This window comes from Aulonocara sp. 'chitande type north' Nkhata Bay, linkage group LG18, assembly GCF_057382095.1.
Source record: "Aulonocara sp. 'chitande type north' Nkhata Bay isolate Kocher_YH1m ecotype deep benthic linkage group LG18, A_spYH_male_GT1.1, whole genome shotgun sequence".
NCBI lineage: Eukaryota > Metazoa > Chordata > Actinopteri > Cichliformes > Cichlidae > Aulonocara > Aulonocara sp. 'chitande type north' Nkhata Bay.
The window spans coordinates 27,330,924-27,354,686 of record NC_141361.1 but is presented as its reverse complement, the minus strand read 5'-3'; the positions used below and the strand labels follow the sequence as shown (position 1 = coordinate 27,354,686).

The window sequence follows — 23,763 nt, the reverse complement described above, 5'->3', positions numbered from 1 at the left end:
TACCTATAAAATAGTTATAGAGGTCATGGATACCATATGAATTTAGAAAATGTTGTGATATTTCTCAGAAAGAATTCATTCTTGGAGCATCTGTGGTCCTAGTTTTTATTCTCTGATGACTATGAAAGTTAAGCAGTCACTGAGATGTTGGTATTTCTCTCTTAACTAAAATAAAGGGATGAAAAAGGGCTCTGCTGGGCCACTCTGTGTAGAAAGTGTTGTACAAATACCTGCCTGTTTACCATTTTCGCAATGTGATGGTGATTCTCAGAGGAAGATGCTAGTAACAGGCTGAAAGAGGATCCCTACAGAACGAGAGGTATGCGCTGAGAGACTTAACCCCGGTGAATGCCACCAAGCCCTGTGCTTCGCCCAGTGTTTACCAGATTATAGAGGCCACAGATCACATAAAACTGGGTAGAATTTCACATTCTCAAAGAGGGAGGTCTATGAGACTCTACATGGTGACACAGTAAGGTGACTAGTACTTTCTCTCATTTCTTACCAGAAGCTCCATACTTTGACGTGTTGTCACCGGGGTTCCAAAGGAGCAGCTGTCTTTCCCAGTCGGCTGCACCTCTGAACTTCTATTGGCTGCTGTCTGGAGGAGTGGGTGTGATCGTCTATGTCTAGCCTCCCACTTGTCAGTCTAGTTGGACAGGAGGCATGTTCACAAGCTCCTCCTTGCTCATTGCTCCCTTTTACACACAAGTAAACCCAGCTTCTGTTATGGCAAGGGCTGCACGTTGGCATTTACCAAATAGCCGCGGCATGCCACTCTCCCTGACAGCACCTCCCTGCCTTCTCAGGAGACAGACAGGCTGAACTAGCTGAGAGCAGACGGTAGTGGACTATCTGGCAATCACTCCCACAGTTCAGCGGTACAGAGTGGGGGAAACTGCTCAACATGCCACAAGGTAAGCTCAGATATAATATTCATCCCATATTTGCAGGCATTTGAGGACTGTTGGATCAGACAGTTAATCAAAGCCGAGATGCAGAAAGATGACCTTGAATGTCTTCGATCAGGGACCGGCTGATTTAAATTCAGGGTCAGAAAAGCTTTTGACTCTAAATGGATTTAACAAATGGTGTGGAGTGGACTTCTGGGTCAAGTAAGAATACTAAACAGCTCTTCAGGACAACATCTTTGCATTCAAAAGATTAAATGTCGCTTTTATTTTATTACACTATTACTTATGCAATGAAGACACAAACTCATTGCCCGCATTGCCCATGTTTCTATTTTAACCTTCTTATGTTAGCATATCATTGTTTTTTCCTTGTGTGAGGCTCCAGGCAACTGTTTTATCCAATGTGCTTTGGCTCCACATACCATCCAGTGAGGCTTTGAATGCCACATTGCAACTCATTGCAACCCTGACCCTGGTGCTGTTGGAATGGGAACAGGGCAAGTCCAGCGGTTCAAAAGCACCAAAACAAAACATATGGGAGGGGATATCACAGAACCTGAAAAACCTCTAGGAACACTTTGAGGAGACAGTGAAAAATGTTTTAAAGAAACAGGGAAAACAGAGCAATAGGGAGACATAGGATGGGGAGGGGGATTCAGGGGGTTGAGCCCAAACACTTGGCTTTGCTTCCTAAATCAGCTCCAAAGAGAAGATGAGGGTTAGAGTTATGAGTTGGAAAAACCACAGGCTGTACAGCCAAAAAATTAGAGAAGAGGAAGGACTTTTTCCGGGAACACAGCATAGACAGTAAAACATGTGGATACATATATACAGACACAGTAAAGAAGCAAAGAGACACAGGTTATAGGTTCAGTGCACGGAGAAAGCTATGGTTTGAAGTTATTTAATCTCACTATTAACAGGTAAGGAAACACCTAAATCTTCACAAATATTCGTATCCTGGTATGCAGTACAATTGTGTCAAAATGTGTGCAATACAGTGTTGTCGGTGGCAATGTGACTACGAGGTCCCCACTCCTGTAATATTCAGTAACCCAAGAAAACATAAATGCATGGACTGATTCCATAAGTAATAGATGGACTCCATTGCAGCAGCTCAGCAGCTTGTAGGCGGAGCATTGTCTGAACCAGATGCTAACAAGCTAACAGTTGTTATCACCTTGATCATATTGCACTATATTACAAAAAACACAGGACACTTCCTCTGGGGATATAACAATCCACCAAAACGTTGCCTCAATATTTCTGAAGAGAAACAGTAACCATCCTTAGAGAGTCACATGATTAACATGGCTAAAGATGAGCCTGGTGAAATGTTTTGCTATCATCTATGACAACCGCAAATCTTGACCTGTTACTTTCAACAATAAATTAGCTTTTAGTCCAGTTTACTGCTGCTACATAGGGAGGCTGCAGCCATTTGACATCATGAGTGAACACTGAACTTGTGGTTTTGGTAAAGAATGCTGTGGACAGACATGTTGTGATTATGAGGTTTATGCTGATGCAGGGAGAGCCTTAAGGTCTGTATGAGAGTGGACGCACTCACCCAGAGGAGGGGAGCAGCTGTTGTGGGCACACAAGGATAAAAAGAAACTGAAGTAAAGGGAAAATAGCTGTGCGAGAAGAATGTGGCGTTCCTCCAGCCGAAAAACAACAAGAGCTGAACATAAAGGAGGCCTTGATTTTTTATTTTATTTTTAAGAAAATTTGAGCCCATTGCAATGCTTGACTTTGGACTGAATTCATTATGTGCGGAGGTAGCAGGACTGCTGTGCACTGCTGTTCGGCTGGGGCCTGTTTGGGGTAAAGCAAATATTTTACATTTCATTTCGTGGGTTTCCTGTGAGGTGGGCCTACTCCTTCAGGCGCAGACAATTAAAACCTATGCCACAGAAATGTGGAGAGAGTTGGGCAGTGGCTCCTGGGAAATGCCTAACCCTAACTTTGCTATATTGTTTCCTCTGTGGTAACCTGGTGAGGAAGAAATGTTCGGGTCTATATTTATGCGTAAAAATGGACGGCTTGCGGGCAACAACAAGCAGTGTGAAGCTCCTTTGTTTGCTCGAAAACTGAAAATAAAGCATCTAAAACTGGCATTCCTATTGCTTAATATTCTACATGCAGTTTTTAAAAGTTTGACATTTTTGGAGATAATTACTTTACTACGGAGCCCGCAAGGGACATGGGAGAAAAAAAAGTACGATGAACTTTTGCGAGATCTCGCAAAACTAACTAGGGATCTCGCAAAAGTTTTGCGAGATCTCGCAAAAGTCCGTCTTAATTTTTTTTTTCTCCCATGTCCCTTGCGGGGTTCCGTACTTTACAGTTACAAGTCTCATTTAAATGTTCAACTACAGCTAGCCTTGACTGGTAGGTGGGAGGGAAAGAGCTAGCGTGGCTCCAGGTTAAAAAGGTTTTAACTATACAGTTATGAAAAGGAACGTTTTCACAGGACGGGATAGTATAGAGTCCTGTGAAAACTTTAGTATCCTTGCTCCTTGTAGAATCACCTTTAGCACCAGTAACTTCCAGTTATGACGTTCTGTGTGACTCTAAAATCTCTCACATCACTGGAGAGGTACTGCACAGAATCCTGCATAAATCATTCTTTCTTGCGCCTGTATACCTTGTTTATTGAACGTATACCATATTTAGCTGCTTCCAACCACTGTAATAACCTATTTTAAGTCTCTCCATTTTTTCATGTTTTTCTCCAATATTTCAAATCACAACAACAGCTACCTCTTGGTGTTTTATATTGTCAGGTAAAGACCCTACAATAATAGAAAGAAAACCCCAACAATCAGACAACCCCCCCATGACCAAGCACTTGGCGACAGTGGGAAAGAAAAACTGCCTTTCCCCAGGAAGAAACCTCTAGCAGAACCATCTACCATGACAAGTTGGGAAGAGAGTCCAAGAATAATAATAACTAATGATTAAATGCAGAGTGGTCTATAAACACAGTGCGTGCAAAAGGGTAACTGAAGCTTAAAAAAAAGTGCATCATGGGAAACCCCCAGCAGTCTAGGCCTACTGCAGCGTAACTATGGGGGCGTTCAGGGTCACTTGATCCAGCTCTGGCTTTAAGTTAAATACAGCGCTGCTATGTCCGCCTACTCATAAGAAATCAAAAAGTGCATTTTAGCCCCACCAATTTCTTTCTGTGCAGGTACTAAACGCTTATATTTTTCTTAAAGTAAGCCAGACATTTCTTATTGAGAACCTAAAACTTCTTTACTTGTAAAAGAATTTTTTGTTGTCATTGGGTTGAAGTCGAGCCAGCAGCTTATATTTTGAACTGAGTCAACAGAGAGATCGGGATGTCTGCAGTAACAGGTGCTCTGTGCTTCAGCGCTGATTGACAGAGACAATAGCGAAGTCTCTGCTTGCAATCAGCACGCTCTTTTTCTATTATTCATGCTACACTAGCTTTATGGAAATATTTCTTGTGTACCTCTTGATTTTTCTGTATATCTGGAGCACCAGAATGGTCTTCAATTAGCCTTTAAAATGAAGACATATCTGGGTCTCACTGCCTGACATGTGCTTTAGCTTTACGCCCACATGTACGAGCTAAACTTAGACTTGTCAGACGGAGGCCTAAAAGAGTCCTCTCAACATCATGGAAACCACAAGAAAATAACAGTAAATAATGTAGTTTTAGTATCTAATACAGTGGTTAGACATATGCAAGGGTAACAGAACTGAATATGATGGAAAAAAAAGGAATAGTTTATATTATTCTGTTCGTGCAAGAGATTTTGGCTATTAAAGTCGGAGAAACGAAGCTCAAAACAGTTTAAACTTTAGTACCAAACACTGATAGGGGACCTTCCCTGAATGTTGCTTGTCATCTCTCTCTGCACCCTGCACTGTTAATACTTGTCAAGTAATTTCTTTTTTTAAAAATAACACTGCTTTTTTAATTTGTTTCATGTCATCTTTGATTTATCCGTTATTCATGGCACAATACTGAGCAGACTTTATTCTGCAAAATTGCTGTCTGCAATTTGCACATTTCTTTGCCGTTTACTGCCGGCCACCAACGAGTGTGTGAATGATAGAGGTGAAAATTCCCAGCAGGGACATTCGGTGGTGTTTGTCTGTTTACTGCATAGCTGACATTGTTTGGGGCTGTGGCTTGGTGGCCGCCGTGCCTCAAGAGGACAGCAAGCAGCCGCAGAGGCTGGTGGTCAGGAGAGAGGAGGGGAAACGTGGGAGGCGGGAAGAGGTAAAGATTTAAGAGGGGGAGATGCTGAGAGAGGGAGGCGGGGGAGGAGTGATATAAAAGAGGAGAAGGGCACGCCAGTATATTAAAAAGGCAGTAGAGCGTTGCACTGTAAAAATACATCACTTTCCAAGGTGAACGATGAAGTTCTAGATAGTTCGGTGATAGAAAAACAAACTCTCTGAAAGAAAACTGTAGAACTAGTAGGAGGCACAGGGAGAGAAGGAAGGCTGGAAAGTATTGAGTCAGAACAATGAGTGTCTGTATTTATGTCTGTAGGAGTTTATTTTGCACTGCTGGCCATAGCTGCTGGGCTAAACAGTCTCAAGCTATTTTCAGCTCTCGTCCTGGATGGCAGGGCTGTAATCAAGTGAAGATCAGGCCTGCCACTGTTGAATAATAGCTGCCTGGTGGACGGAAGAAATGAAGCAGCAAGAGTGTGAGAAAAAATAGAAAACTTTGGGAAGAGAAGAGAATAAGAGAGGGGGAGAGAGAAAAAGTACTTCGGCGTAATTGAATGTTTGTGTTTTGTTATCCACTCACTACATGTGGGTGAATGAATGAGCATATTGTGTGTGGAGCACAAACAAGGATGATTGCTATTCCGTCTGGTCGCAAAACTTGGACTGAGTCTGCCACCAAACGCACCACAAATAAACCTCAAGTCAATGTCAGAGCCAAAATGTTGAAATCTGCAATATGCTCATTACATTATTATATAACCACACAATAATCACTTCGACCACTTGTAAAAATGCAGAAACAGGTTTCTCATATGTTGTTGGCTTAATTTAGTCCTCCTTTTTCTTGTCAGATGCCCGAGGTCCAATCAGATAATGTGTCAACACATTTTTTGGAGAACTAAGGAGAACAAATGATGGCAACACAAAATGGTAGAAAAAGGTTTTTTGCTTCAGAAGTTCACTGAATCTGATATTTATTTGAAATGCATGCTCACTTACTGTTTGTAATTTTTGCAGGGAATTTTGCACCTTGTAAAACAGCACAGAACGGAATCAAGGAGAAGCCCCCATATTCAGTGGAAACCCCTTATGGCTTCCGACTTGACCTGGATTTTCTGAAATATGTAGACGACATAGAGAAAGGGAACACCATCAAAAGGATTCCCATTCAGCGCAGAAGCAAGGAAGTGCGCGCAAGCACTTTACCAAGGCACCTCAATACTTCTGGGTGTGGCTACCGCCCGAGCCCCTGGGGATCTACCGGAGCTCTTGGCCCCAGGTCTCGATTGTCAGACGCCCATCATCATCATGGCTATACTTCCTGGGCATATGATCACAGGCCACCTGTTTCCCCCACAGGGTTTAAATCTTTGGCAGAGATGGAAGCCAGAATCAAGGAGTTTGATGAGCAACCTCTAGGGGAACATATCAGACCCCATCTCCTCCGTGCCTCCAGTCTGCCACTTACGGTTTTACTGAGACAAGGGTCAGAGTCTACAGATGACCACAGCAGCGTCTGGAGTTCAAAGGATCACCTTGGGGGAAGAAACATCTCATATGAAGATGTGTTCCACTCTTCGGACAGCCCTCGGCCACAGGACTGCTCAGGTCTGCTGAGGCGCCTCACTGAAGCCCTCGAACGAGTGGGGGACCTTGAGATGGAAGTGAGGGTCATTCCTGAGCTCAGAGCGCAGATCTGCATCCTCCAGGAGGAAAGAGAAAGACTTCGTCTGGGACTGAGTCCACGTGACCATCCCTCCACAATGAACGGCACCACAGATCCTGGTACATCCTCTCACAATAGCAAAGTATTGAGAGGACTTCAGCATGAAAGTCACAGTATATTTCCTAGAAATTACAGTGTCAGCCAAGATGACTCCAATCCTACGCATGAGTGGAGGACTAGTACAGATCTGGATGAGCTGCTGACAGTGACCTCCCTGCAAGCCAAAGTAGCTGTGTTGGAGCAGAAGCTCCACGAGACTAGCCTGGAGCTCCAGAGAGTGTCAGGGCTGCTGAAGGAGCAGCAAAAGGAAAGCAAAAGGAAAGACGAGAAGATAGAACACCTCATTAAGAATCCTGCGGTGTGGGTCCGTGCAGAGAGGGTGGTGGTAGATCAGGATGGAGATGAGACGGTAGTGAGATCAGAGTATGATAAAGCACCTTGCTTTAGTAGTAAAAGAGCGGTTAATGCAAACGATCAAACAAGGCAGCAACACAAGTCTGCGGTCAGTTCAACATTGTCTGAAAGACATCCACTGGTTTCTGAAGGTACAGACACAGCTGAGGTGATCCATCACATAAAGAAGATAAAGAGTCTGCTGGAGCAGCAGTGGAAGTGTTTGTGCACAGAGAGTGAATCAGGAAAAGAGGGCAAGCATCTAAAGCACCCAGATCCCAAAGTCAACTCTCTGCAGCAGGAGATGATGGGACTTGTCGACATCCTCATGTCCTGCCACAAACAACATGGAGACAGTGACGGTAAGAAGATTCAGCAGGTAGCTATACAGTTGAAGATAACAGAAGCCACATTTCAGAGTTAATAATAGTAACACTGAAGTCAAAGTGAGCCAGGATCAGTGTTATTGTTTTTGTATAAGAAATCCCACTGGGTTTAATAGGGTCAGCCAAATCTGAAAGTTGGAAGTGAGTCGGCAGAGCTTTGTGTAGTGCAAAGAATAAGAATAATTTTCATCTAATAATTGTTAACAACAACAGCATTTCATTAGCTGTATGAACCTTTGTATCATGTATCATGGAATGAGGTTAGTTTTTTTGTGAACCCAAATGTAGCACACAGGAGATGGAGGTGAGATAAGGCCAGCATTTAATGCTGACTAGTCTAAAGGTTTGCACGGTACAAAAACAGAAAGCAAAGCTAAGGAAAGCAAATTACCAGGAGGCATGAGGAATTATTATTCAGGGAACGATACGGGGAGACTAAGTAAAAAAAACAAAAGGTAATAAGGTAATCAGGGAGGACGAGACAAGGACAAGAACTCAATATAAAGCACAAGCGAGAAAGGAATTGAACAGAGATGATAGACTTAAACATGCAAACTTGACAAAGAGGGGAAGACAAAATAAACCAAAGGCAGAATACTCGAAAATCACCAGAAACTGAAACAAAGAACTAAGACTGAATGTGTCAAACAAGAATAAAGAGAAATGATCAAACTGAGAACCAAAAGAAGGTTAAATAAGAAGAAGAATTCCAAGACCATAACAAAAATTTTAAAACCCAGGACGATGACAAATTGAGTAAGAGGAAGCTGATAAGCAAAAGGTTTGCTTATAGTCAGTTTTGAAGCTCAAACTGAGTCACCATTTACTTTAAAAGACATTGCATCATAAAACTGAGACAGATGGATTAGAAGGAAACTGATGGGGTTTGTGTTTTGTTTTTTTGTTTAACTGATGAGTAGGCGGCTCTTGGATTTACAGGCAGCATTACAATTAGCTTTAGCAGTGATGAAATGGTTTATGCAAACATAAACAGGCCATTGAATCTAATGAGGAGCATGTAATGCTGACATTTCATCATATCCTTTGTGTTTGTCTTCTGTGTAGCCTCTAAATCCATCCTGCAGACAGAAGGATGTGCCCAGACGTCGAAAAACCTACATTCTGGGGGTGTTAAAGAAGGGTTAGTAAATAACTCCCTGACTTTAGCAACCCTAAATGTTATGATTGTCGGTTATTTGATTTGAGGTTCTGTACAGTCCCGACACAGAAAAACATCATGATTTAAGTCTGAAATATGAGTACCACTCCCTGTTGTCAGTTAAGGGGAGGAAAGAGGCAGCTCCTGTATTGTAAAATGACACAGTGATCATAAACCATATTTCAAAGCCTCACAAGTATGTTTATTTCATTCATCTACAATAAAATAGCCATAAAGGAATGTGTTTTCTGGTTCAGCATTACAATTCAAGTAAAATATCTCCTTGACTGTACAAGCAGGAAAGTATTCACAGCCTTTGCTCAATATTTCTTGAAGCACCAACCACTTTGGCAGCAACTACATGCTGAAGTCTTTTTGAGTATGATGCCTCAGGCTTGGCACGCCTATTTTGGGGCAGTTTCTCCCATTCTTCTTTGAACAACCTTTCAAGCTCCATCAGGTTGGAAGGCAACATTGTTCACATCCATTTTCAGATCTCTCCAGCAATATTCAATTAGGTTCAAGTCGGTCACAGACGGGTCCTGATGCCACGCCTTTGTTATGTTGGCTGTGGGCTTAGGGTAGTTGTCCTGTTGGAAGATGAACCTTCGCCCCAGTCCAAGGTCCAGAGCACTCTGAAGCAGGTTATCATCAAGGATGTCTCTGCACAATGCTGCATTTATCTTTCCCTCAACCCTGACCAGTCTCCCAGTTCCTGCTGCTGAAAGGCACCCCCACAGCATGATGCTACCACCACCATGTTTCACTGTAGGGATGGTATTAGCCAGGTCATGAGCGATGCCTGGTTTCCTCCAGACATGACAATTGGCTTTCGGGCCAAAAAGTTTAATGTGTGAACCAGAGAATTTCGTTTCTTGTGGTCTGAGAGCCCTTCAGATGTTTTTTGGTAAACTCCAGGTGGGCTTTCATGTGACTTTTACTGCGGATTGACTTTAGACTGGTTGCTCTACCCAACAGGTCTCATTGGTGGAGTGGTGCGGAAATGGTTGTCCTTCTGGAAGGTTTTCCTCTCTCCACAGAGCAACGCTGGTGCTCTGTGGAGAGTGACAATCAGGTTTTTGGTCAGAGAGGTGACCTTTCTACCCCATTGGCCTCTATGAAGACTCCTGTGGTTTCAAAGGCCACTGTGCTCATTGGGAACTTTAATGGTCCGGAAATGTATCTGGACCCTTCCTTAGATCTTTATATAATTACAATCTTTATGTTCATGTTATATATTTGGTTTTTATTTTTAATGAATGTTAAAAAAATTTAAGCACACTTTTTCACTTTGCCATTATGGAGTATTATGTGTTGAATTTTGACCAATGGACGAGTGAAGTGCTGTGAATACTTTCTGTATGCACTGTATAAGGGTTCTCAGCCTCTGACTCCCCTAAACATACATAAGACATTCAGACTAGTCATTGGTTTGAGATAATTAAGCAAATTCACAAGATTTACTATGTATAAGTTCACCAACCTCTGTCACCGAAATAAAAAAACAAACCAAAAGTGTAGAAGCAGTTGTAACATTTAACATGTACCTCTTTTTTTTTTCTTTCATTTTTCTATAGAAGCAATGAGACTGCCACTAAAAATCAGGCCTGTATGAGCCAAAGTGTCCATGATGATTTGGAGCAGAGGAACAGTAGCACAGTTCCTAGGGAGGTGGCTCCTGCCCAGCTGGATGCAGACACAGAGAAGAGAAGAATGGAAGAAGAGAAGCAAATTGACCCAGGCAGACAGATGAAACTGGAAGGAACAGGTTTTGGGGGGACAGATGGAGGTGATGTATCTCTAGTAGCTAGGGCTACAGAGAAAACGGCCAAGATGAAAACACAGCCCTCAGGAGAACAGATGGAGGGAAACTCTGGCTCGGAAACAACCACCAAAGGCAGGTGAGAGGACCTCAACAAACACCCAATCGGTGTCTGTTTGGAAGATGTAATTGCACTCCGCAGGAAGCTAATTTCATCTGATCATAATATAATATGTTCCTCATGTTTTAAAGTGAACTGTTGCTCTATTATGACCTTCCTTGAGCATACATATACACATTTTTTTCCTCTTCCAGAGAAGCAGTGAATGCAGATTTTATTTCTGCCTGTCATTTCCTTAATAATCACATGGACAACATGGACAACCCCAATGATGACATGGTAAGCAGTCAAGACTAGAGATTAAATTTAAAAAGATATGAAATTTTTCTTTCATTTACTGCGTTAAAAATATGTCTGTGCACTACATAGACACTACTGTGTGATCACACCAGCAGAGACACAAATGAGTTCTCAGAACCCAGCCAAATAAACATCTTGGACGGTTGTCATCCTATCATGCTGACAAAAATCTGTCCACATAGAGACATGCAGTATAAATGCCTGCTGAACAGTTTGCAGTACCAGGTTGGGAACTGAGGTATCTGCAGAACCCTTTACGCCAGAACGAACAGACACTAAACAGAGTTTAATGAGGTTAAAAAAAAATAGGCACAGAGCTGGCAACACCATTTTTTCCTTCTTTGTGGTTCTATTTGTTACTTCATTGCCTTGTTTTGAAGTGGATTGCAATCACCGCGCCCGTGAACTTGCTTCTATTGGGACATGTTGCATTTCAAAAGTTGAATCTTGCTACAATGATGTAAATCATTTGATTGTTGACTATCATTTTGGATTTTTGAGTTTGGCAGCTGAACAATACCAAATTAAGACACGAGGGTAGCTCGGAGGAGTTATCATGCAATGCTAACACCAGCTAGCTAGCATTGCTAACAAGGCTAAACCATAATTCATTGCATTCGTAAACGGACCAGGTTGTTAACATGTTTTGTTTTCTGATCTAGAGTCAGATATTTTAACATAGACATCTAAGGGATTTGTCATGAGCAATGTTCCCTCTAATTTTTCACGTGTCTGAGCGAACACACAAACTCCCTGAGCGACCCCTTGGACCACTGTGAGCAACAGCAGACGTGTGCACTGTGGTCACGCCAGCATCGAATCCATCCAAGTTACAGTGGGGCAAAAAAGTATTTAGTCAGCCATCGATTGTGCAAGTTCCCCCACTTAAAATGATGACAGAGGTCAGTAATTTGCACCAGAGGTACACTTCAACTGTGAGAGACAGAATGTGAAAAAAAATATCCATGAATTCACATGGTAGGATTTGTAAAGAATTTATTCGGAAATTAGGGTGGAAAATAAGTATTTGGTCACCTCAAACAAGGAAAATCTCTGGCTCTCACAGACCTGTAACGTCTTCTGTAAGAAGCTTTTCTGTCCCCCACTCGTTACCTGTATGAATGGCACCTGTTTGGACTCATCATCTGTATAAAAGACACCTGTCCACAGCCTCAAACAGTCAGACTCCAAACTCCGCCATGGCCAAGACCAAAGAGCTTTCGAAGGACACCAGGAAAAGTATTGTAGACCTGCACCAGACTGGGAAGAGTGAATCTACAATAGGCAAGCAGCTTGGTGTGAAAAAATCAACTGTGGGAGCAATCATCAGAAAATGGAAGACATACAAGACCACTGATAACCTCCCTCGATCTGGGGCTCCACGCAAGATCTCATCCCGTGGGGTCAAAATGATCATGAGAACGGTGAGCAAAGATCCCAGAACCACACGGGGGGACCTGGTGAATGACCTGCAGAGAGCAGGGACCAAAGTAACAAAGGTCACCATCAGTAACACACTACAACGGCAGGGAATCAAATCCCGCAGTGCCAGACGTGTTCCGCTGCTGAAGCCAGTGCATGTCCAGGCCCGTCTGAAGTTTGCCAGAGAGCACATGGATGATACAGCAGAGGATTGGGAGAATGTCATGTGGTCAGATGAAACCAAAGTAGAACTTTTTGGTATAAACTCAACTCGTCGTGTTTGGAGGAAGAAGAATACTGAGTTGCATCCCAAGAACACCATACCTACTGTGAAGCATGGGGGTGGAAACATCATGCTATGGGGCTGTTTTTCTGCCAAGGGGACAGGACGACTGATCCGTGTTAAGGACAGAATGAATGGGGCCATGTATCGTGAGATTTTGAGCCAAAACCTCCTTCCATCAGTGAGAACTTTGAAGATGAAACGAGGCTGGGTCTTCCAACATGACAGTGATCCAAAACACACCGCCCGGGCAACAAAGGAGTGGCTCCGTAAGAAGCATTTGAAAGTCCTGGAGTGGCCTAGCCAGTCTCCAGACCTCAACCCCATAGAAAATCTGTGGCGGGAGTTGAAAGTCCGTGTTGCTCGGCGACAGCCCCAAAACATCACTGCTCTCGAGAAGATCTGCATGGAGGAATGGGCCAAAATACCAGCTACTGTGTGTGCAAACCTGGTAAAGACCTATAGTAAACGTTTGACCTCTGTTATTGCCAACAAAGGTTATGTTACAAAGTATTGAGTTGTATTTTTGTTATTGACCAAATACTTATTTTCCACCCTGATTTACCAATAAATTCTTTACAAATCCTACCATGTGGATTCATGGATTTTTTTTTCACATTCTGTCTCTCACAGTTGAAGTGTACCTCTGGTGCAAATTACTGACCTCTGTCATCATTTTAGGTGGGGGAACTTGCACAATCGGTGGGTGACCAAATACTTATTTTCCACCCTGATTTACGAATAAATTCTTTACAAATCCTACCATGTGGATTCATGGATTTTTTTTTTTTCCCACATTCTGTCTCTCACAGTTGAAGTGTACCTCTGGTGCAAATTACTGACCTCTGTCATCATTTTAGGTGGGGGAACTTGCACAATCGGTGGGTGACTAAATACTTTTTTGCCCCACTGTACATGGTTTATTAAAATAATCAAATTACAGCATTTACATTTATGTTAGACTACTTTTAATTAACTGCTTTAGCCCATTTAAAAAAAAATCTTGTTCATGACCTGTCTAGTATGTTAACACTATTGGAAGTAAAAATAACTTGAACTCCAATTTTGAAAACAAAACTTTATTTCTTTTTTTCTTCCTTTTTATATAAAGCTCTAAATTGTTTTATGAGTATGAGTCTGTGGTCTGGGAGAGAGTCCTGTAACTCTCTGTCTGCAAAATACAGTATATAATGACCAATGTTGGGCAATTAATTATATAGTTACTTCTTCAAAAAAGTAACTGAGTTATGCAAACAACAAAGTTTTTTGCAGCTGTTTACCTAAAAATGCAGCCAAGGTGTTTTTTTTTTTTAAATAAACATTTCAAACTATTTACAGAACAATCAGCTGTTCTGCATCAAATCTGATGCCACACAAATTATTTGTGCCACTCCAGAAAATAATTTCTGTCCACTATGAGATAAAGGAGAACAACAGCCTGATACCTGCAGGCCTGACAACAGGAGATGTATCACTCCTGTAACACCTGTGACATTCAGCAGTCGCCTCATTGTTCTGACACACACAACAAAACTATTGACTACACTACACACTAACTACACACTAATTAAACAAGATTTGCGCTAAACGTCTCAAATCTCTCACATCTCAAAACATCGCCGTCACTCCAAAACTTCCCCCTTCCTAAACAACTAAATGCCATGCTGCCATATCATTTTTTTGATTGGTCGACATGGTACATTTTTCAACCAATAGGAAAGGGTGGGGTTTTTTGGGTTTTGTTTTTGCTCACAGGCGGAGAGCGCTTTCAAGCGCTTTCCTTATAAAACGCCGTTTTTACCGTTTCTTCCCGCAGTAAATATAAACAATGACAGTATTCAGGAAGAAAACCAAACACTGCAGATATTTTTATCATAACTCTGGTTTTACGTGGCCGATCAACACAATTTAAAAACTGGTATAAAGTCCACACTTTTTTTCCGTCAATTGTTCCGTCTGTCCTGCTCACATCTCCAATGGTTCTACATGTTGTCATTAACGTGGCTTCACTCCACATCAGCCACGCCGCTTTGCTAGCTAAAACACCGGTGTCGGCACATAAGGACGCTGTCATAGCTTGTCGACGACGTTGATTAGCCGCGTATGTGCGAATGTGAATCGCATTCTTGGTTGGACTATGGGATAAGGAGGCATCGTTCTAATCCCATACTGGAGCAGCCAGTCACTCACTGACTAACACTGCAAAACAGAATTGTTAAAGTATTGATTTTAATTTCAATTCAGGTTAGATTTTTTTTGTATGCAACGCAGATTTTCTGACCGTGCCAGCAGTGCGCAATTGCGCACACGCGCAGCTTAGAGGGAACATTGGTCATGAGGTGCCATTTAAGGAGCTGCAGTTTGCAGCACTGCTATATTGGCTTTTCCCAGCCCCACAGAGGGGCTTCAAAGAGAGAATGTTTTATATTTTATATTCTACAGGTGGGCAGAAAAGCAACTACTCAGCCACAGAGCAGCATTAACGCTACTGGATATGATGTCTTTATCAGATAAACTTTAAACAATAAAAATGCAAAACTTGTCCTCAGAAAGAGGACATGTGTACCACATATTTCTTTAAAGCAGGACTGCTAAATGTTCTAAACATGTAATATATGTTATTAAATTCATGCTTCACCAGGAATCGTTCTTATTCATATATTTTCCAGAGGAAGGCCCTGGTTGTGTTGTTCCAGCACTGGTTCAGTGCAGCAGCAGAGGAGGCCTCTGAGGCCAGCAGGGTGGCTGCATACCTGAAACACATAAAGAAGGAAACACCCTCCCTGCTGGCCTTTCTAGTCAATCTGGCGGACGACAACGGGAACACAGTGCTTCATTACAGCGTCTCCCACTGCAACTACAGCATTGTCACCCTGATCCTGGATACAGGTAACATATAGGTAACCGTGTTGTCGAAGCTATTGTAATATAACGTTTGTTAGTACTAAAAACGTCTGACATCTTCCCTGTGCCACAGGTGTCAGCGATGTGAACGTTCAGAACAATTCTGGCTACACGGCTGTGATGCTGGCCTCGCTGACAGCCCCTGATGGACCCGGCGGAATGGAAGTTGTCCGCAAACTAATGGAGCAGGGCAACATTAACATTCGCTCCAGCAAGGTACCACAAGCAATAAGAACAAATGTAATAGGGATGAGGAGGGGAGGAGGGGGATATCAGTGTGAGATGGCAGCGCAGCTCCCTCCTATAGCACCCTGTGCTGGTTTGTACTATTTTCTAGGCAGTGAACGGAAAGCTATACCTAACCACATCCATTATTAATGAATCACTTGGTAGATTTTACACAAGAAAAAATGATCAGTGACAGAGTTCATACTGAGACTTCTGTATGATGTCTTCTGTGGCTCTGGGAGGAGATTTTCAAATTCAGAGAAAGCAGATGATGTCATCAGGAATATCTTAAACTGGGGTAAAGGGTTTGCACATTCAGCTTTGTTATGAACAGTTTGAAAGACCTGGGTATGCATGTATACCTATCTTTGGAGTTGCTGGCTTGTCCCTATAAAACTGAGGTTAGTAAGACACTGACTACTAAAAGATAAAGAATGAAAGCTGAAGAAGAAAGAGGAGATTTGAACAATTCTTGGTCTGGGCCTCACACTCTCTCCCTCTCCACACAGACGGGCCAAACAGCTCTGCACTTGGCAGTGAGACATGGCCGAGTTGTGATGGTTCGCCTGCTGCTTAGCTGTGGGGCAGACGCTAACATCCAGGACAGCCAGGGAACCACAGCGCTGATGTTCGCATCTGAGAGGGGCCACACGCACATCGCAAGGCTCCTGCTGGAGAGAAGCCAGTGTGATCTCACTCTGACTGACAAGGTAAGACCACATCAAACAAATCATCATGTAACCTGGGAAACAATGCTGGCAAACTCTTTTCTGTGGTCATTTTCAGGGATCACAGTGAACTGGATCATAATGTTGTGATGCAACAATAGTCTGGGCATCATACCCATTAAAATTCAATTTTAGGACACTGAATTCATGTGATGATTCACCTCCATTTGTTAACAAAATGGCACATCTATCTTAGCATTCACATCACTGAATGCAAAGAAAAGCAGCTTAGATGCGTGAAAGCTTGAATGTGTTGACACACACTGTGGATGTGAGTGGACTGACAGTCTGGATGTAGCAGAATAGAGCTTCCCCAGGATTAATCAAGGCTACAGTAAGACAAATCTCCCTGGGCTGAGAGGAGCTAATCCGCTAACAGTACAATATCTGTGCCATGCGGAGCAAGTGGAGGCAGGGAAAGAGCAACGGGGGCAAATCTCTCTTCTGCTTGTGACAGTCTACCTTTAAAGTACACTTAAGAGTGTACTTTAAAGGTAGACTGTGAGAGAATGTCTCACCTAAACCCACACTAATTAGACTGATTAAACTGTGGAAAAATGAATTTATATGGCCTACAGAAACGCCAACAGTTTTGTGCGGTAACACAAATAATGTTAACTTAACAATCAGATGATAACAAAGTCAGGAAATCACCAAATTCTTCAAGGGTTCACCATCTGGGGACCCAGAATCAGTCACATTAATGTTGCACTCTAAGCTGAAATTTTGTTTTTTTCTTTGTTTCCTGTTTGCCAGCGAGGTCAAACTGCGCTTTCCATCGCCATGCAAGGTTCCCACGCCGATACAGCTGCCCTGCTGCAGGCCCATGCTAAAGCTCGAGCTCTGTAGAAGTGGATCTGTTCACATGTCAGATCCTCTCACCTGAGTAGCGCTTCAAACGCGGGCTTTTTTTTCTGAAATCTGGACTAGTGACAGCTGGTGCGCTGAATGGGATGATATTACAATGAGGCTGTACTGCATGAGTAAGTGAGGCAGATGATGGTTGCTAGGGCAGCATGCAATGATCTGGTGTTTTTATTTTGTCTTTACCATAGATGTTTAAGATTATCGCTGATCTTTGCACATCCGTGCAGCAGCTTCGCTCTGCAAACTATGCAATGGAAAGAATATTTATTATGTTTGTTGTATCTAAAAATTGGTTTGTAAGAAGATTCTACCTGTATGTTTCCAAGGGGAATTCTCAGCATTTCTAAGCACCATTTCAATAAAATACTTTCAAAATACTGCATGCCAACGAAACAGAAACAAATCCCTGGAGCCGATCGACCAGTTTGTTTATTTCACACGTTGGTAAAAACTACACTGATGTATGCAACGCCTGTTTTTAATAAAATAACAGAAAAGCGATGATATTTCATTGTTTGAAACGAGCAACATGCAGTGGCAAAGTCGCCCAGGAGGTGGCGCAGCTCATCCATTTCAGCATCACCGCCAACATCCAGCCAACTCAAACATAATAAGAATCCCCCCTACAGAAAGCTACAGTGGAGGCGAACCTAAAAACGCTCACGTACAAGGAAGTAGATATAATCTCTTTCAAGTGTGACAGACGGAACATGGTGTGTGAGAGGACAACGTGTGAGATTCACCTGCACTCCAGCTGTATGTCACCTAGGAATGCTCAGTCAGTTGTGAAATCAGATTTGTTTGAATGGCCTTTGTTTCCTCGAGCCCCCTGGGAAACAGCAAGGGGCACTGTGTTGTTTTTTTGTGCACAGAGCTGAGATTATGTTTGTGAGATAAGACAAAAAAGGGATTGCATAGATGGCGAAGGCGTTGGATTTCTGTGTGACAGGGCACGGGTTCTTCATTTCCCCTGAGGATTTCTTCCATTCTAGCTGACTGGCTGTCCTGCTGTAATGACCACGAGCAACTATAAATCGTCAGAAAGCGAGAAAGATGTGGCAGACTGAGATGGAATGGGCATCTTTTCTATTAGTGAAATGTATCCGTATGTAGAAATAACAAAAAAGGAGGCCGGTATGGAAATGCTCTGTCAGAATAAAGTGTTTCAAAGAGATGATAACATGTAACTGTGGATACACACACACATACGCATGTCACATGACTGCATAGGTGCGCGTCCCCCATCCCCCACTCAAAGAAGCGGGTTACAGCAAGTAACAGTGCTCATTTCAGCCTTTGTGCAGGGATAAAAATGTCTGTGACACCTCTTTTTGTCTGCAGGGAACAGTGGACTAATAAAACATACCTATTCCATAACACCCTGAGGGGGTGTGATACAACAATGGAGGGGGGCGTCTGTGCAGTCTGAAAGCATTTGCTGGCTTCAGTTTAATAATGATAATGGACTGGATTTATCTGCTACAGTTTCTCTGTCTGCTGATGAATCACTGAATGCAGAGTGATTGTCAGCGTGGCTTCATTTGGTACAGTCTGTAGAGTATTTCAGCTAATAAGAACTAATAATGTTATCCAACTTAATGCTGATATTTCTGCAGCTTCCACAGACAACACTTGTGCTCCGTGTGGTTCACATAAAAGGTAAAATGAAAAGCACTTATTAGCAGACACTGTTTGTGGTTGCCCTGCTTGTTAGCTTGTGCTGCTAGTTCGCCAAATATAATGCGGTAGGGCTAAACTTAGCATTTGCATTTGTTTCAGAAATGATTGCAACTCCTTCATGTTTTGCACACTTTCCTACATTATGGATTTAGCTTGGTTGGAACTGCCAAAAAGACTGGACAGTCAAGATCCAGGTTTTTAAAACTTGTGGAGACATGCCAAAAGTACTGACTCAAGGCTTGGAATCCTTTTGTGCTGAGAAACCTCTGATTTTGATTTTAATTACATTTGCAACTTAGTATAATTTGACTTTTAGAAAAATTCCAGTTTTATTTAAAAAATCAAAAGTGTACAAAATGTGAATGGGGTTTGAATACATGTATGACACATATTGATGTATACAAGGGATAGAACTAGTAGCAGAAGTGCAGCGACAGCATTAGCACTGATTTAGGGTCTTTCTGAGGACTTGATGAAAGCTTAATATAAATACACACCTCTAGCTCTGTTTTTGATCTCAACTAAATCCCAGAAAAAATATCAGAGTCCTCAGGTGCCGCATACTAAGCTAAACTCACGTCTACCATCTGTTTGCAGCATCTGGAAAAGGGTAGCGAGAGACTGAAACAAACAATAAATGTGGATCAGAAAACCAAAATGAGGTAAAAAAAAAAAAGTGTTTAATGTTTCTGAGAGTTATACCTCATTCATTTTAATGGAGAGAGACAGAATACTTAAAGTTATGAATTGATTTGCATGTCACTGAGTGAAATAAGTAATTGATCTTCAAGCAAAACGTGACTAAGTACCTGGTGGGGGTAACATGTTTGTTGCAGGTCAACAGGTTTGCACACATCTCAGGAGCGATTTTGGCTAACTCCTGGGCGGGGTGGCTGTAGTTCATGAGCTTAATAGCTCTTTCTTTAGTCACTCCTTTGTTGCCTTGTTGATATGTTTTGGGTTATCGTCATGCTAGAAAGCCCAACCACAAATTATCTTCAGTGTTCTGGCTGAGGGAAGGAAGTTCTCGTTTTCACAGTGCATGGCCCCATCCATTGGCCCCTTAATGCTGTGAAGTCGTCCTGTAACCTTAGCAGAAAAACAGCCCCAAAGCAGAATTTTTCCACTTCTGTGCTTGACTGTGAACATGGTGTTCTTTCAACCATACTCAGTATTTTTATTCCTCCAGACATGGTGGCCAAATTGTGGGACACAGAATTCACACAGGTTGCAGGGGATCAAATACTTATTTCACTCAATGACATGGAAACCAATTACTACTGTTTATGTAAGGTGTTTTTTCTGGATTTTCTTTTTCTCTTAAACCTGCCTTGTCTGTTAGCTTTTGTAATCAAAACACTGTTGTTCCAAACATATTTGCTTTAAGACTCCTCTTGCTAGTGTTTTTATTTTTATTTTCTTTTATTTATTTTTTGAAATATTTGTTTGACATTGTGTCTTTAAAATATTATAAAACTTAGAGACCGCAAACTTCAAATTCACCTGGGGATTAAGTAATCATTTCCACCACTGTAATTGAAATGACTGCTCCCAGCTTCCAGAGATTGCTAGAGAACTGAAGTGCTTGCTAATCTAGCTAAAGCTAAAATGTTCAATCAGAGCTATTTAACTCAATGCATTAAAGATTCAACTGAAAAACCTGTTTTGTAAATGTAGGGCAGTTAATGCAAAATCAATTAAAACTGGCATAATTAAAACTACATCACATGAATTTATACATTAATATATTCTTCAAAGCAGGGACCTACTGGCTTATGGAATAGACTTGTTGTGTCACTTTTTGGATCACATGCATTTGAACTATTGCTGGTATAAAAGCATCACACTGTGCAGCTCTAAAGCAACTCATTTTGCAACTCACCTTGTTTGAAAACTCCTTAATGGTAAAAACGTGTTGCAAAAGGAAATAATAAATACAACAGCACAGGCTGTTTTCAATCATATTTTATATATCAATATATAGAGATATTCAAAAGTAATCCAGTACAGGAAATCAAAAAAGTGGAATCAGTTTGGTCTTAACACAGTTCATCATTGCATGTACAGTAGATGGCTGATCCCTGTCTATTTCATGGAAACGCAAGAAGTAAAACAACAACAACAACAAAAAAAAAAAAAGGCACAAATAAACAAAACTCAATCATCTCATTGACACTGAGGTTGGGAAATGTTGCAAAGATGTGGGTGGTTTGGGGGAAGGGTCTCCACATTTTGTGAGGGTTAACAACAAAAGAAATTTTGCACAGAAAAAAGAGGATGCGAAATGATGCACAGCAAGAAACAACACAAACCACTTTGGTGGATCATTTGGATTTTTTTTACAACCAGGGAATGCAGTGCTCTCCTTTATACAAATAAATTAATATACCTGTCAACACTTTATCTAAAATCTTATGTACAGCTTCTCTTTTACATAAGTATATAATACATTATCAAAAACTTTATGAAAACATATTTACAAACCAATGAATCAAAAAGCACCCTCGCAGCTTTTCCACGGTCACACTCGCTCACACACTCACTAACACACCTGTTTCCACGCACTGTTTTCTTCCATGCAGTACACAATACAGAAGGCATTCTAAGAGGATTGTGCAACAAAGAGCATACAAAACAGTTCAGATATGGCTGTGGGATGAACGTTAGCACACATGCATATTAATGAACACACACACACACATACACACAACTAGACTTTTAAGGTTTGTAAGTGGCGTATATGTGTTAAAGATGTGGGAGGGGGACCAGTATGAAGCATGTTTACTGACACAACAAGTTGGTATCACCCTCATTACATCACCCCCTGACTTTCGGTTTCTTCGGTTACATCACATGACAGGCCTTTCTAGACATGCAGCCACCGGCCGGGCCCTCCCACACGGCGCTATCCAAAACTGTCCACTCAGATATCGGCCATCGCAGAAAGTGGAGACTGTGTGCGTGCGTGCAAGTGTGCGCGTGTGTGTATCTTGCCTGAAACAATGAATGGCTGCATTGTCAGTTGGTGAACATGCATGCTGTTTGTGTTTACGCTCGGCAAGTGCACACTGTCTCCGTCCTCTGGAGAACAGCGTGAATTTGCTATCACTGCACCCCATGTGTATTTCTGTGCACATTTGTCACAGTCAAAAGCAGGTGATCAAATAAAATTATTAACACTCGAGGAATTTTGTCAACCACATAACGCTGCAGCTGCCTAAAGCGGCTGCCTATTGCTTTTCTCAAACCATTTAACATCTAAACAAGCCACAATAATGAAGACAGAACTTCTTTGTAAAACCCACTCCCCTCTAACTCTCCCTGCTCTAAGAAAACAAGCTGAATACTCTTTGTCTCATTTTTTACTTCGCTCAGTCTGCAAACCTGCTGCTCTTTAACTAAACCTCAGGGGTGTTGAAGGTCAGATAAATACATAACCTCTCAAATCAACTGTGTTCAACTACACCTTGAAATGTTAGACAACTCACCCTGAAAGGCCTTCCTCTGAACCAGAGAGAAAGCACGAAATGTAGTTAGTAACCTTTAAAAATCAATCGCAAAATGGGGAAAAAAATCTTCAAAGAAACCCACACAAATGTTACTTACACAAGACGAGTCCAGCAACAACAATGTGATTGGCTCTAACATGAATCTGTACAGATTGTCCCATCAACGCACAGGCTGTCCCAGTTCCACAGCTCCTCCTTCGCTAATAGCGTTCCCAGGGCACTGCGGGCCCACCGGGAATAACACCAAGCCCAAATTAATACATCAAGGATGACAAAGAGTCTCTCACTAGCCCCTGTCACAAAATATAAGACACACAGCACAAGCCTCACTCAATGCAAAAGAGGAACCACTCTAACTCCATTATTCCAGCTGAGGTCAAAGTCAGAAACACGTTAGCACACATTTATAATTCAGTGATTAATTCTCAGCATTGACTGAAGAAAAATGAGACTCATCTCACAGAAAAAAGGTATGAAACTATTTTTTTAAGAGTCCTGTTTGTCTTACTGGTGGTTTTCAAATGGGAACTGGCATAGGATATGGCTGGGAATGACTGCATGTAACACTTGATGATACGTTGTTCATTCCTTCAGCAAACTCAGTCCAAGTCACCTCAGACCTCACTGTGTGTGCGTGTGCCTTGAGCGGCCATCTTTTCCAGGAGTTGCCTCCTGTTTGCAGGTCACTTTGCAGTGGAGAGCATGGGCTGCTCTGCGTACCAGTGAGTCCCGGGATCTGGCATGCTGCCCCCGAGAGGCAGGGCAATGAACTGCGGGCAGGTGCCCCCTCCCGCCGCCACGACTCCCATGCTGACGCCCTGAGGGTACGGGTGGTGGTGCGCATGGTGTCCCATGGCGTCCGTCCGCCCGATGTGGATCTCGTCCTCCTCGCCCTCGCCGGTGGTTTTGCGGTAGACGGGGTTGTCGAAGTTCATGCTCTTGGTGGAGTTGCGCCGCCAGTTGCGCCACACCAGGTAGACCGCGGTGCAGACCAGGCCGAACACCACTGTGGCAACGATAGGAACTGCATGCGTTTAACACACAGCGGCAGGGACATGGGAAGGGGGGGGCAGCGTTAACGAGGCATAACGAGTCCATGGCATGAAATGACAGGCACAGAGGGGAGCAGAACAGGCATGCGGGGGGACAGAGGGGGCAGGGGG

The 23,763-nt window shown here is 42.5% G+C and overlaps 2 protein-coding genes across 8 annotated transcripts in view; one reads left to right on the top strand and one right to left on the bottom strand.

Moving 5' to 3' along the window:
- The first annotated feature begins 677 nt into the window (after positions 1–677).
- Positions 678–23,728, top strand: LOC147308812 (KN motif and ankyrin repeat domain-containing protein 4-like). 4 transcript variants are annotated; one of them, XM_086272558.1, is made up of 10 exons: positions 681–917; positions 5,984–6,062; positions 6,150–7,613; positions 8,703–8,778; positions 10,377–10,697; positions 10,874–10,958; positions 15,354–15,573; positions 15,662–15,804; positions 16,326–16,526; positions 17,301–23,728. In XM_086272558.1, exons 2-10 carry the CDS (start codon positions 6,044–6,046, stop codon positions 17,391–17,393), a joined length of 2,622 nt encoding a protein of 873 aa, XP_086128684.1. In that variant the 5' UTR covers positions 681–917; positions 5,984–6,043; the 3' UTR covers positions 17,394–23,728. The 4 variants fall into 4 exon arrangements, with proteins under 4 accessions (XP_086128682.1, XP_086128684.1, XP_086128685.1 ...); XM_086272557.1 differs by having other exon boundaries at positions 683–917; positions 10,374–10,697; XM_086272556.1 differs by lacking the exon at positions 17,301–23,728 and having other exon boundaries at positions 678–917; positions 10,374–10,697; positions 16,326–17,281.
- Positions 21,024–23,763, bottom strand: part of LOC147308810 (low-density lipoprotein receptor-related protein 8-like) — an 87,739-nt gene continuing 84,999 nt past the window's right edge. For 3 of the 4 annotated variants that reach the window (XM_086272554.1, XM_086272552.1, XM_086272551.1), the window contains one exon: positions 21,024–23,624. In XM_086272554.1, coding sequence (XP_086128680.1) covers positions 23,284–23,624 — 341 coding nt within the window. In that variant the 3' untranslated portion in view covers positions 21,024–23,283. The remainder of the gene's footprint in view (positions 23,625–23,763) is intronic. The other variant, XM_086272553.1, reaches the window with a different exon arrangement.